This window comes from Lissotriton vulgaris, chromosome 8, assembly GCF_964263255.1.
Source record: "Lissotriton vulgaris chromosome 8, aLisVul1.2, whole genome shotgun sequence".
NCBI lineage: Eukaryota > Metazoa > Chordata > Amphibia > Caudata > Salamandridae > Lissotriton > Lissotriton vulgaris.
The window spans coordinates 56,668,373-56,681,940 of NC_141696.1; the positions used below are offsets into that span (position 1 = coordinate 56,668,373).

The following is a 13,568-nucleotide window of genomic DNA, read 5'->3' on the forward strand; positions in this document are numbered from 1 at the left end:
CAACCCGCTCCACAGTCATGTAACCACTCCCACTTCAGCCCCTATTGCTTCTGCTTGCACGGACAGTGTACCAAACACCAGTTGTCAGAATCACTACTACAAGCGCGAGTGAGGAAATGTACTCCTGTGGTTTCCAGTAGAAGCAGACACCCACACTTAACGCTCCATTCTTTAAATGTAGAGAAAGTACAAGCATTGTAATGGCAAAGGGTAGAAAATAAATACAAACAGAAGTTGTATCCAAACCACTTTATGGCAACACAATTAAATTAAAATGCATATTTGGAATCATGTGGAATGGGCATATGGACTGAATTCTCCTTTTCAAAGCTAAGGCAATGACACTGGGGGATAATGCAGAAGAACATGAACTTTATATGGCTCGGAGGTCAACATCTTCTGGCATCTGTTGATCACCAGTGCATCCCAAAAGGAGGAGATTAAGCTGTCCAGGATGATAAATGGGTCCTGCTATAGAAAGATCAAACAGGCTCTGTCGAACACAGAAAAGCACACGCTAAGATAGTCACAGAAGAAGCTGGAAGCCACAAGCGACAGGCAAAGCGAGTGGTCGCTAGCCAACATTAGAACAGGTAGAGAGGCACTGTCCCTTGAATAGATGGGAGAAGCCAACGCCAACTCCGTCAGTGCATGGAGCAATATCCCTGTAATTCAATAAACACCACTGCTGGGGCCACTTCAGCCTTTCGGAAAGTCTATCAGTAGACCATTAGCTGCCAATGCTCAGTGACGGTCTTCAAACCCCTCTCTCCAGTTTCCTCTCCTCTGTTTTATTACTGTGATTATCTTTTTGTTTGACTCCTCACCCCCCATGGATACAAGCAGTATGTTGGCACCTTCAGCTCTTGAGCATTACTTCTTTCCCTGGCTCATAGCTGCCAGGCGTGCAGAGAAGGTGGCAGTTAGTTCTTGCATTTCCATTTTTTCAATAGGCCCTGAGCAAATGCAAGATGTTCATGCTATCTGTTGCAGATGTAACAGTAAATGTTCATCCGCCACTTTGAGATTGCACGATGTGAGGAACAGGTATCTGTTACTATTACAGACCCTCATCTCAATGTTCATTAACCTAGAACAATCTTGAGCTAGCTCCAGCAACTCAAGAACCCAAGACTAGCTGCTGCCGTCTGCTGCGCTGCTCGGTATGGCCTGCAGGCTCTCTCCACTGGGAATGCTTTCTACGTCTGTGCCATCCCCGGATACCACTCCAGGAGTCGATTCTGAGCTTGAACTCTGGTTCAGTTCAGCAAGCTTGGCCTCCTGGTCACTGATTCTGCGTTGCACAATTCCAGGCATCAACCCCACATAGGCACTCATTAGCCGGTGGTTGGAACGGATCAGCTTTGAAGCACAACTGTCCAAGCATCTCTCCTGCAGACAAAAAGAAAGAATGTAACTTCTGAGCATAGCCTAAAATGTTGGTTCATTCCAACCCAGAGACAACTTAATTACATGTATTCTCAGGAAAGACATATTAGGACATCTCTACTCTTCGCACAATTTTCAGATTTGAATACAAGAAAGTTGATAAAACACAAGAAAGTTGATGATGTCAATATCATGGGCATACACTGTACATTTTGAGTAGAATTATCTTTAGTAACAGCTGAACAAGTTCTACAATTCCGCAAACGACTCAACTGGTAACCAAGCCTCAGGGACCAGGCCAGCAATTACAGTTCCTACCCAAACATCAAACCTTTGTGATCAGAATTGACACTTAAGAGCAGTATGAATCCTCAATCCAAAATCTGATTGGCCAACAAGCTCTCAGCTACCCAACAAGAACACCCTGGAGATCTGCAGTGTACTGGATGCAGATCATTGACTTGTAAGGCCTCTCAGAAGGAATGGTGCTCCACGAAACATAGCAATAATCCAAGAAGAGAACATAAAGTGCAAAGAAATCGCAGGCACTACTGTGTGCTTCTAGTGCCCACTTTAGTTCTCAACCAGAAGCGCACCAGAAGCAGAGTTTGCAATGTGGTGGGAAAAGGGGGCATGGCCTTCAAGTCCTCTCAGCAAGCCCGCTGTCTGGGACTTACTGGAGGTAACAGAAGGGGTTCCAGGACCCCCAAGGACCCTCAGCATCTAAGGGGACTACGGCCCCCAACCACCACTGCGCCAGGAGGCGCATTTGCAGAGTGCTGGTGAAGGGGGCGTGGCGTCCTGTGACTTGCCGGCATTTTTTTCTTTCTTCTATTTTATTTTTTTTACATTTTATGGGAGGGGGCTGGGTGGCTCCCCTACCCTTGGCCATTTTTTGCATCCCGGGACCTCATCCCACAGCTTTTTCTTTTTGACTTTTATTTATTTTAAAGGAGGGGGGCCAAGTGGCCCCCCTTCTGGGCCATTTTCAGCCCGGGACCCCATCCCCCGGGGCCTGTCCCCATTGTTTAATTAAAAAAAAGACGAAGAAGGATGGAGGGGGCCGTGCAGCCCCCTTCAGGGCTGATTTCTCCCTGGGAACACCATCCCACGGGGCATGGCCATTTCCTCTTTTTCTCAAAAAAAAATGTTTTTAATAGGAGAGGGGGCCCTTTGTTAACTTTAGCCCCAGGGAGCTGGTAGTCCACATGCTTGCGGGGGCCACGCATCCCCTGTATTAATTTGAAAAGATCTGCCATGGCGAGGTGTCCATGACCGGGGCTGCAGGGGAGGCCATATAGCCCCCGCATTATTTTAATTTGGCACCCGGGGAGGTGGTAGCCCCGGGGAGGTGTTGGTTCCTGGGGCAGCAGCGGAGCCACGGGGCAGCAGCGGAGCCACGAGTCTCCCCCACATATAATTAAATGACTGCCCCAGGGAGGTGGCGGGTTCCCTGGGTTTAGAATAGCTCGAGGAGGGGAGTCCCGTGCACCCCCTCCTATATTTTTATAATGCCCCCGGGACCTGACCCACTCAGGGGCCTATAGTAAACGAAGTGCGGGAGGCTGCGCAATTTATTTTAATTTTGCCGCAGATTTACCCTCAAGTCTGCGGCACAATACATTTTTTTTAAAAAAAACCTTTTTACCCAGGTGGGGTCCCTAAGCGACCCCCGCCCCCCCCCTCTCCACCACCACCTACAATGCCCCTAATTCTTTTATACTTTTTACTGGGACTTGGCTTCAAGCTGGGTCCCAAGATGGCAGCCACCACTTCCTGGTTGAAATGTTGGCAGCCAATCAAATTTTGGAAGGATCCACGAGTCTACCATAAGGACTCCTGTCCCTAGATATCTATATTTCTTTTAAGTTAGATATCTGAAAAACTACTGAAAAGATTTACACCAACTCACAAAAGCGCAGGTTCAGGACCAACATCCACCTTTCTGCCAAATTTGATGTAATTCCGTTCAGCAGTTCGGGCTGCTTGTTGACATCTTCATGAGAAAAAGGGAGGGACTGGGTTTTAAAAGTGGAGTACTTAATCCTCTTCTTCACCATTCCAGAACAAATCGGGCGTTCAAAGATGGAGGAAGACATCTCATTAAATTACCAACAGAGAGGGGATAAAGAACAACATCCCTCTTCATCCCATTATTAAGGCTCATATAAGAGGAGCCCTTATTTGATGGGCTGATGACTCACTCTTTTCTCAATCAGAAAGAAGAAGACAAAATTAACTGGAAGCTGGCACTGGAAAAAAAATCTAAATTACGAGGTGTTTAAGGTACAGGAAGGAAAAGAAAAACGGAATAAAAAAACACTTAAACTGAAGGAGGTTCAAAATTCCAACAGAGACTAGCCTTGAATTAACCTGAAGAGAACTCTGGACACATTGAATTGGAACTGTGGGACAAGTCAATCCTGGGAGATTAGATATAACTGACACTGCAAAGAAGAGTCTTACACAGAATAAGTCATACCTAAATGGAGAAAATGGATGGAATTTTATTGAAACAATGGAAAACTAGAATCTGAAATAAGAGTCACTCTGATATTGTATTCATATTTCACAAAAACCTTACTGCACATCACTTCTTGTGTTACTAAACTAACTTGGCAGGTAGCCAAAGGGTTATACCACAAGGCTCCCGCAATAAAAAGCACTGGAAACCATAAGCCTCTGCCCAGCCTCCCACAAGGTCAACCATTTTACAGGACATTTTGAGGGACCAGGGCCTATCAGTCATCCACAGGGTTACAGAAAATTCCCCAATGCTGCGGACTGACCATGCTATCATTCTGACGGACACCTCGGCTCTGACAATAACAGGGTTTTATGCCTGGTTGATCCAATGTTTTTTTATATCTTAACCTACCAAGTAATCATAAAAAGACACTGTTGCGTAACAAAACACTCAAGCCAATAAAAAGGTGTAAGCCCGGTAACTGTAACATGTCACAGTTATATTACAGGGGTTTTTATATAATGCACTACTGCAAATTACTTGTCTTTTTTTTTATTTCAATTTTTTTTATTGAAAATAAATTTTGACATATACAAAAAAGAAACCAACAGTTGTCTCAATTCTTGGCATTTTCGACAAATGTGTACTGTTTGGCTTACAGTGGAGCACGAGAGAGAAGAAAAGGAGAGAGAAAGAAGAGGGGGGGGGTTTCTTACTGCCTCAGATGGGCGTCAAGGGCTTCCCACATGTCTCCTCTGGCTGTGTAGTTCGCCGCCTGGTGGTTGGCAGTGATGTTGTCTGCCCCCCGTAGGAATGTTAAACAGTTGAACCAGCGTTTGAAAGTGGCTTTGTAGTGTTTTTCCAGTACCCCAGGATTGTTTTAACGGCTGCTGTCAGCAGTACATCGACTAGTTCGCGGTTCTCCTTGGATTCAAGCTGGGGGGGCTAGGAAGGCCATGGCTATGCCTGCTGCTTTTCTTTACAGACTGGTCTCGGAGATTGTGGGCTGACCAATGAAGGGTGTCTGTGGGGCTTTCCATATTTAAGATTGGTGTCTTCCCTGCAGACGAGTTGTGAAAGGGTAGAAGGGTCCCTATGACCTGTCAACTCCATGCCTCATCTCATAATACAGTAATGCTGGGACACCCCTGCGGGCACCGCTGCGCCATACCTCATCCATGGTAACGGTCCGGTAGTTCATGTTGCTGACACATTTGCTGAAGCAACTTTCTGTCATTCTGTTGTAGACCAATAGGAAGTCTCGCAGCTGGAACAGAAAATGAATGAGAGGTAAAAGGAAGCACTGTACACAAGACAGAACTTTGATTTAATGAACAGCAGGCAACTACATATTGGATGCAAATTATCATTTATATGTTCATTGGATACCCTCAACTAGCAGCAAAGTGTTCTGGTGCACACGCAGACGTTTAGCGCTTTAGATCAAATCGAATACCACAGCACCCACCCATCAATAGTTTCCTTTACACTAGTTTCCCGCTAACCTAGCAGATTCAATATTCACCAAAGACCTTTACAGGTCTGCCTAAAGGAAGCTTCAGCCGTCTCTGCCAGGGATTATATGATCAACAAACATTAAGCGCAGAGAGGGCCATTCGTTTTCATTTACATTTTAGATATTACCAGTTCACAGCCATTGGGAATTGTATCTCTCAGTCATGACATTTGGAGTCTTGCCACTTTGTGGCAAATTAACATTTCATTGGTACAGTAAGATTTATGGGTCAGAGTGAGGGGCATTCTCATTTTTAGGTTGAGCCTAGCACAGCGCCCATGCGCTGCTCTATGGAAGGCTTCTTGTGAACACTCTAAACTTCTCCGTGTGGGTCTGACTCCACCCACACATTGGATTGGCCTTTGCGTGTGTCTTTCAATAATGAAAGTCACTTGAACTCGGTCTTTCACTTATCTATATGCTTATTGTTGGAGAGGTTTCCTGTCCTCTCTCTCTCTTTCTCTGGCCAGTTGCCTCTGCTCTCAGCAGAGGTACTGACCTGGACTCTCGCATGCAACTGCTTGGCCCACCTGATGAAGCAGTCTCACAAGCTCTCTCACCTCTTTTTATTTTCTCAGGTTAAACTGTCTCTTGAGCTTTCACTCTGTCTCAGCTGTCCCACTTGAATTAGTCTTCAACTATACAGTTTACGCGGCCTCTTGAGCTCTCTCTATTCTCCGCTCGCTTTCTGGCCTGGCTGTCTGTTCTCTCGGCTGAAGCAGTCTCATGAGCTTCTTCTCTGGCACAGCTCTCTCTCCTTCCCTGCTGAATCAGCCTCTTGAGTACTCTCCAGTGGCGGGAGCTTCCCTTCGGGCAGGCGGAGCTCGAGGGCCAGGGCAACCCTCCCCGTACTTCAGCCCTCCGCCCCTCCCCACCCGTCCCACTCCCACACCGCTACCATATCTACCCCTCATCTCTGAGAACCAAATCCCTCGAGAAGGCAAAAATGAGACTGCAAGCAGACCTCTGCAGTGTCCGAGCATCCCCCAATGCTCTACAGATGTAGTAAGCGCTATATAAATGCAAAAACAATACAATTTGAAAATTGTTTGGTTACGGTGATTTATTAAAAAAAATACACTCTTGGCAGTAAGGTAGGATTAACTTTTATGAGCATTCATTTTATTTCAAAAATAGATTTCAGAGCAGCAATTTCACAAGCACAGTAGTTTTTGGCGCGCCTTTCAAACAGTACAAAAGCGGAAACACAAACGTTTTTCATTTACACACTATTGTTTGTGACCTCTTGGTTCGATTCAATCAACATAAGTGAACTGGAACCGTCCGCAACTCCCAGAATGAACAAGGTTATTCAAAGAAAATCCAGGACTAAATAACTGCCGCCTTCGAGACACAGAGCTAGCTGGGAACCATATAAAATTGGCAAAGCTCCTGCATACTGGAGGGGAAACGGCCATTACAAAGCAGCTGTTACCACACATACCCTGTACAATGTACCAGTGGCATGAAACTGTCTTCTATATATTTCTAAATCAGACTACTTGAACTAGTGTGTAGCAGTTGTATAGCTCTTCAATTCCTGGCTGCACAACACCCAGGAAAATGTGCTGCATGGCTAAACACTTATAAGGTCCCAAAGGCGAGACCTATTGGCTATGCCATTGCTTGTTCTCCATTGCAAAGTAGGCAGTATGCCTCACAGTGACCACTGCCTGCGTCTTTGAAGCAGCACTGCAAGTCAGACACTTTTATATATTTTGTAAACACATTTTATTGAGTAGTATTTGAAAATGACAAAAAGAAAATAAGAAACATATATACATTATAAATAAAATATAACTGCCCTGTCGAACCCTTTCCTCCCCCAACCGCATATGTTCTAGTTTTCCATTCCGGGTCAGGCAAGGAGCCAGATCTTGCGGTTCTCCCTGAACGTGTGCAGAGGCGGGGAGCGTCTGATGTTCACAGGGAGCTCGTTCCAGGTTTTCGCTGCAATGTAGGAGAAAGCTCCCCCGCATGATCTGTTTCTGCGGATGCGGGGGACCTCTGTAAGAGCGTGATTGGCGGAGCGGAGGTTCCACTTGGGTACGTGGAAGGATGGTCTCTCATTGAGGTATTTGGGTCCGATGTTGAGGGATTTGTGGGTGAACATTTTGAAGGGGAGCCGCTTTTCGACGGGAGCCAGTGGAGGCCACGTAGGTGTTGGGTCTTGTGGCGCGGTGTCCCGAGGATGAGTCTGGCTGCAGCGTTCTGGATGGTTTGGAGTTTGTGTATAAGAGTGTTGTTGACTCCGGCGTAGAGGGCATTGCCAGAATCCAGTCTGCTGGTGATGGGTGCGTGGGTGACAGTCTTTCTGCAGTCGGGGGGGATCCATTTGGAAGTCTTACGGAGGATGCAAAGGCAGTTGAAAACGTTGATCTGGCAGTTCTTGGAGAGGGAGGAGTCCATGATAATGCAGAGGTTCCGAGCATGGTCTCCAGGGGTGGGTGGGCTCCCGAGGGCGGGTGGCCACCAGGTGTCCCAGGCGGGGGTGCAGGGCCCGAAGATGAGGACCTCAGTTTTCTCTGAGTTATGCTTCAGGCAGCTGTCCTTCATCCAGGCTGCCACGTTCGTCATTCTTTCCTGAAAGCAGAGTCTGGCGTCTTCCGGATTCTTCGTGAGTGAGAGCTTGAGCTGTCGTCGGCGTAGGATATGAGGTTTAGCCCATGCTGTCTGACGATGGTAGCGAGGGGGGTCATGTAGACCTGGAAGAGCGTGGGGCTGAGTAATGATCCCTGGGGTACTCCGCAGCTGATCTCAGTTGGTTTGGAGAGGAAGGGAGGAAGTCGGATCCTCTGGGTTATGTCGGAGAGGAAGGATTGGATCCAGTCATGGGAGGCTCCGTGTATTTCCGTGTCGTGTAGGCTGGCTGCGAGCGTGCAATGTGAGACTGTCGAAAGCTTCGTGAGGTCTAGAAGGATGAGGGCCGCAGTGTGTCCTTGATCCAGTAGCTTGCGATGTCGTTGGTGGCTGCGAGTAGGGCGGTTTCTGTGCTGTCGTTGCTGCGGAATCCAGGTTGGGAGGCGTCCAGTTCTCTTCTATGAAGGCGGTCATCTGGGTGTTTACAATTCTCTCAGTGACTTTGGCCGCGAAGGGGAGGAGAGAGATGGGCCAGTAGTTTTTCTGGTCCGTAGGGTCGGCCGTAGGTTTCTTGAGGGGTTTTACCTCTGCCCGTTTCCAGTCACCCAGGCGGATGCCTGATCGGAGGTAAGCGTTGACGGTTCTTCCTAGTTCAGGTGCGATGACTGTGGCTGCCCATAGGAATATGTGCGGTGGGCAGGGGTCCGTAGGGGCTCCTGAGTGGGTTTTCTTCATGGTCGCGGAAATGAGTTGGACAGTAGCGGGATCCCCAGACTTGATGGTCGGCTTATCGGCAGTGGTTGGTAGGGGGGCGGTGTTTGTCGATGGTTCGTTGAAGTTGTTGTAGAGGGCCTTGATCTTCATATGGAAGTAGGAGCTGAGCTTGTCGCAGAGTTCCTGGGAGGGTGTGACCTCCGTGGCTTTGCAGGTGGGTTTGGCAAACCGCTGTATGACGTTGAACAGTTCCTTGGCATTGGTCACGTTGGTCTAAATTTTGTCTATTATGAAGGTCCATTTGGTGTCTCTTATGCGTTGGTGCTATTCTTTCAGGACGCTCTTGTGGTTGGTCCGTGGTTTTCAGGTTCCGCCAGGTTTTTTCTAGGCGTCTGAGGAGCGTCTGGCTTCTTGAATTTCTGTAGTGAACCAGGCGGCTTTTAGAAGGCGTTGTTTGGCAGGGGGCGGAGGAGTGCGAGTTTATCAGCGCAGCTGGAGATCCATCGGTGAAATTCTCTGGCTGCGGAGTAGGTGTTTGTGGTAATGGGGGGGGGGGAGCGGGGGGTGGGGGTTAGAGGATTAGAGGAGAGTGGTGCTGAGGTGTTCCTCGTGACTTTGCATCAGTTCCGTCGTGGTGGGCGCGGGGCAGGTTTGGGTGCGGTGCTGGTGTTGAAAGTGAATTGGACACAGTAGTGGTCGGTCCAGGTGGGGCTTGGTGGTGTAGCTGTAGCGGATGTTAGTTCCTCCTGCGAAGATAGGATCGAGGGTGTGACCCGCTCTGTGGGTGGCGTGTTGACGTGCTGCTTCAGTCCGAGGTTGGCGAGGTTGTCAAGGAGAGTGGTGGAGTCGGGATTGTTGCCGAGGTGGAAATTGTTGCATACTGTGCTCCCCCCAATTGTCAAACAGTCTTTGGAGAGGGGGTCTGTAACTGCACAGTACATGCAGTGATTATCTACACTGACTGTCACACAAGCATGGAGAGATGGCCAACGACTGTACACTGCCTGCAGTAATCCTGTTATATGCCCTCTCAGACAGCGCTGAAGAAGAGGTTTCACTATATGTTACATGCAGTGCCACCATATCTCTACTATTCGATAGCCATGGAGGGGGTGGCTATCTGTCAAATCCATGTAGCGAGCCTGGTGCCCCTCCTACTCTCCAACTGCCCTGGGTGGACCAGCCGCTGTGTACTGCATACACAGAGCTTTTTGTTGCCACCACCCCAGCTAGTATTCGTGTTCTAGCTTACAGGCTCCACTTCAAAGTCAACGCTTTAAGCAGATTCAATATCGAGGCTGCTTATTCGTTGTTCCACTACCAAATGTCTGGAACAAGCTGCCGCTTTGTGTTAGTCTCATAAGGAATCGTAAGCTTTTTTAAATGATTTATTAAGTTGGACAAACCATAGAAACTATAATACATCAAAAAAGTATGACAGCAGAGCAGTTAATAGCATTCAAAACCACACTACCAACCTTCTTAATATTTGTATTATGTCTCTCAAAAACTTAAATAGTCTAAGCTACTGAATATTTCTCAAGTTTCCCAATATATGCTTTGCTGAAAATGCTTGTTCTACACATGTAATTTATTTGTAGATGGCAGAGTATTATATTCTCTTTGTTATCATTTAGCTGAGAAAGCAATACCACTCCGCTCAGTCAACAAAGGTAATAAACAGCATATTGCAATAAGTGGAGCTGCATAAATGGTTTGTGCCATGCTGGGTTTTCCATGTGCAGTTTATTGTATGATCCCAGTTGTTTCTTCTACAAAGTGAGACTAGGAATCCGAGTGTCTCCTCAAGTTAGTTATGTTCTACTATGGTAATCACACCTTAGCACTGTAGTAATAAAATTTTTAATTGCGTTTATTGGTAAATTCGTTTAAAATAATGTGTTGCTGGACAAATTAATTTTCAGTGGCAAGAAACAGACAGGCATTGTTGTGCCCGCCTCGCGATGCTACCAGTGCGCAGGCGCAGCTCTCGCCACCGGCCTGCTGGCGTGTATCTGCTTCAAATACCACCCCATAACTAGTCTGGAGGGTGGCGGGTTTCTTGGTGGTTGCTTGCACACTGTGCAGGAGTGTGACAGTTTCCTTCCTCAGTGTGGGCGGACCCCAGGACGTACTGTAAGATTGGCTAGTAGTATAGTGGCCTTTGCAGAGCTGTGCTAAGGACCGCTTGCCTTCATGAAGCTGTTAGTAGATTCTGGAGAGAGACCAATCCTTGATGACAATTGCTTTTTTTGTCCTTTCATAAGTTTAATCAAAGATGCCAGGCAGTCACCTTTGCCATTCTACTTCCAAATTTCTCATATTTAGGGCGGTGTAGGATGTCGTCTGACTGCTTGCAACATAGTTGCGTATTTTTTGGCAGTTTCATCACCCCTAGTTTTGTTTTTGGAGTAGCTTTTTAGTGCTGTGCTTTCCTACCATGCTGTATGGTGCCTTCTTTGCCCAAGGAGCCATCTACAGTTCTCTGGACATCGTCAGTTGTTCCTCTGTCTTTTTAGGGCTCGCTGAACCAACGCGCATGCGTTGTTCAGCGAGAGTATAGTAAGGGACTTTCAAAAATGCTCCAAGTCTGCAGGCGGATCGGGCAGAGTGCATGTGCTCCGGACGCGCGCACCATTTGTCAGCCTCATTCAGCGCCCGAGATCACTTTCGCCGGCAATCACTTTTGCAGCTCCCCTTTGATGTTCTCATTCAATGAACATCAAAGAACACTGTTGTGTTAATGCTTTGCTGTGCTGTTTGACTTACAATGTACTTTCGCTTTCCACAAACTCGATCTTTGTGTTCCTTTATTTTGAGATGCTTTTAGTATTAATGTCACACAAACATCCCCACACACACAACCCCCCCACACACACAACCACACAACTCCACACACACAGCCACAACCACCCACACACACAACCCCACACCACACAACCCCCCCACACACACACCCCCACACACACACCCGCACACACACACCCGCACTCCACACACAGCCCCACACTCCACACACAGCCCCCCCACACACACAGCCCCACACCCCACACACAGCCCCCCACAAACAACCACACACACACAACCCCTCCACACACACAACCCCCACAACCCCCCACGCACAAACAACCCCCTCACACACAACCCCCGACACACACACCCCAAAATACACACAACCCCCGACACACACAACCCCCCGACACACACACAAACCCCCGACACACACAACCCCCGACACACACACAACCCCCCCGACACACACACAACCCCCCCGACACACACACAACCCCCCCGGCACACACACAACCCCCCACACACAACCCCCTCACACACACAACCCCCCCACACACACACAACCCCCCCCACACACACACAACCCCCCCCCACACACACACACACACAACCCCCCCCACACACACACACAACCTCCCCACACACACAACCCCAACACACACAACCCCCAACACACACACACAACCCCCAACACACACACACAACCCCCAACACACACACACAACCCCCAACACACACACATAACCCCCCCAACACACACAAACCCCCCCAACACACACAACCCCCCCACACACACAACCCCCCCACACACACAACCCCCCACACACACAACCCCCCCACACACACAACCCCCCCACACACACAACCCCCCCACACACACAACCCCCCCACACACACAACCCCTGACACACCCACACACAACCCCCGGCACACACACACAACCCTCGACACACACACAACACCCCCCACACACACCCCGAAACACACAACTCCCGACACACACACAACCCCTGACACACACACACACACACAACCCCCGACACACACACACAACCTCCCCAAACACACACAACTCCCCCACAAACGCAACCCCCAACACACACACAACCCCCAACACACACACTCACAACCCCCAACACACTCACAACCCCCCAACACACACACACAACCCCCAACACACACACACAACCCCCAACACACACACACAACCCCCCACACACAAACAACCCCCCACAAACACACAACCCCCCCCCCATACACACAACCCCCTCCCCACACACACAAACCCCCCCCACACACACACAACCCCCCAACACACACACAACCCCCCACAAACACACACACAACCCCCCACAAACACACAACCCCCCATACACACAACCCCCTCCCCACACACACAACCCCCATACACACAACTCCCCATACACACAACCCCCCATACACACAACCCCCCATACACACAACCCTCCCCACACACACAACCCTCCCCACACACACAACCCTCCCCACACACACAACCCCCCCACACACACAACCCCCCCACACACAGCCTCCCTCCACACACAGCCTCCCCACACACACAGCCTCCCCACACACACAGCCTCCCCAGACAAACCCAACCCCCCCACACACACACAACCCCCTCCATACACACAAACCCCCCCCACACACACAACCCCCCCCACACCCCCCCCCCACACACACACACACAAACCCACAACCACACAACCCCCCCACACACACACAACCCCCCCACACGCACTCTACTCTATCTATCGCCCTCACTCTATCTATCCATCTATCGCCCTCACTCTATCTATCCATCTATCGCCCTCACTCTATCTATCCATCTATCGCCCTCACTCTATCTATCCATCTATCGCCCTCACTCTATCTATCCATCTATCGCCCTCACTCACTCTATCTATCCATCTATCTATCGCCCTCACTCTATCTATCCATCTATCTATCGGCCTCACTCTATCTATCCATCTATCTATCGGCCTCACTCTATCTATCCATCTATCTATCGGCCTCACTCTATCTATCCATCTATCGGCCTCACTCCATCTATCTATCTATCTATCGCCCTCACTCTATCTATCTATC

At 48.8% G+C, this 13,568-nt stretch overlaps 1 protein-coding gene across 1 annotated transcript in view; it reads right to left on the minus strand.

Moving 5' to 3' along the window:
- Positions 1 to 234: 234 nt before the first annotated feature.
- Positions 235 to 13,568, minus strand: part of TIMM10B (translocase of inner mitochondrial membrane 10B) — a 52,554-nt gene continuing 39,220 nt past the window's right edge. Inside the window, exons 2-3 of the mRNA XM_086933692.1 lie at positions 5,028 to 5,123; positions 235 to 1,392 (exon numbers count right to left, since the gene is read on the minus strand). Of these exons, the coding sequence (XP_086789818.1) occupies positions 1,135 to 1,392; positions 5,028 to 5,123 (354 nt within the window). The 3' untranslated portion in view covers positions 235 to 1,134. The remainder of the gene's footprint in view (positions 1,393 to 5,027; positions 5,124 to 13,568) is intronic.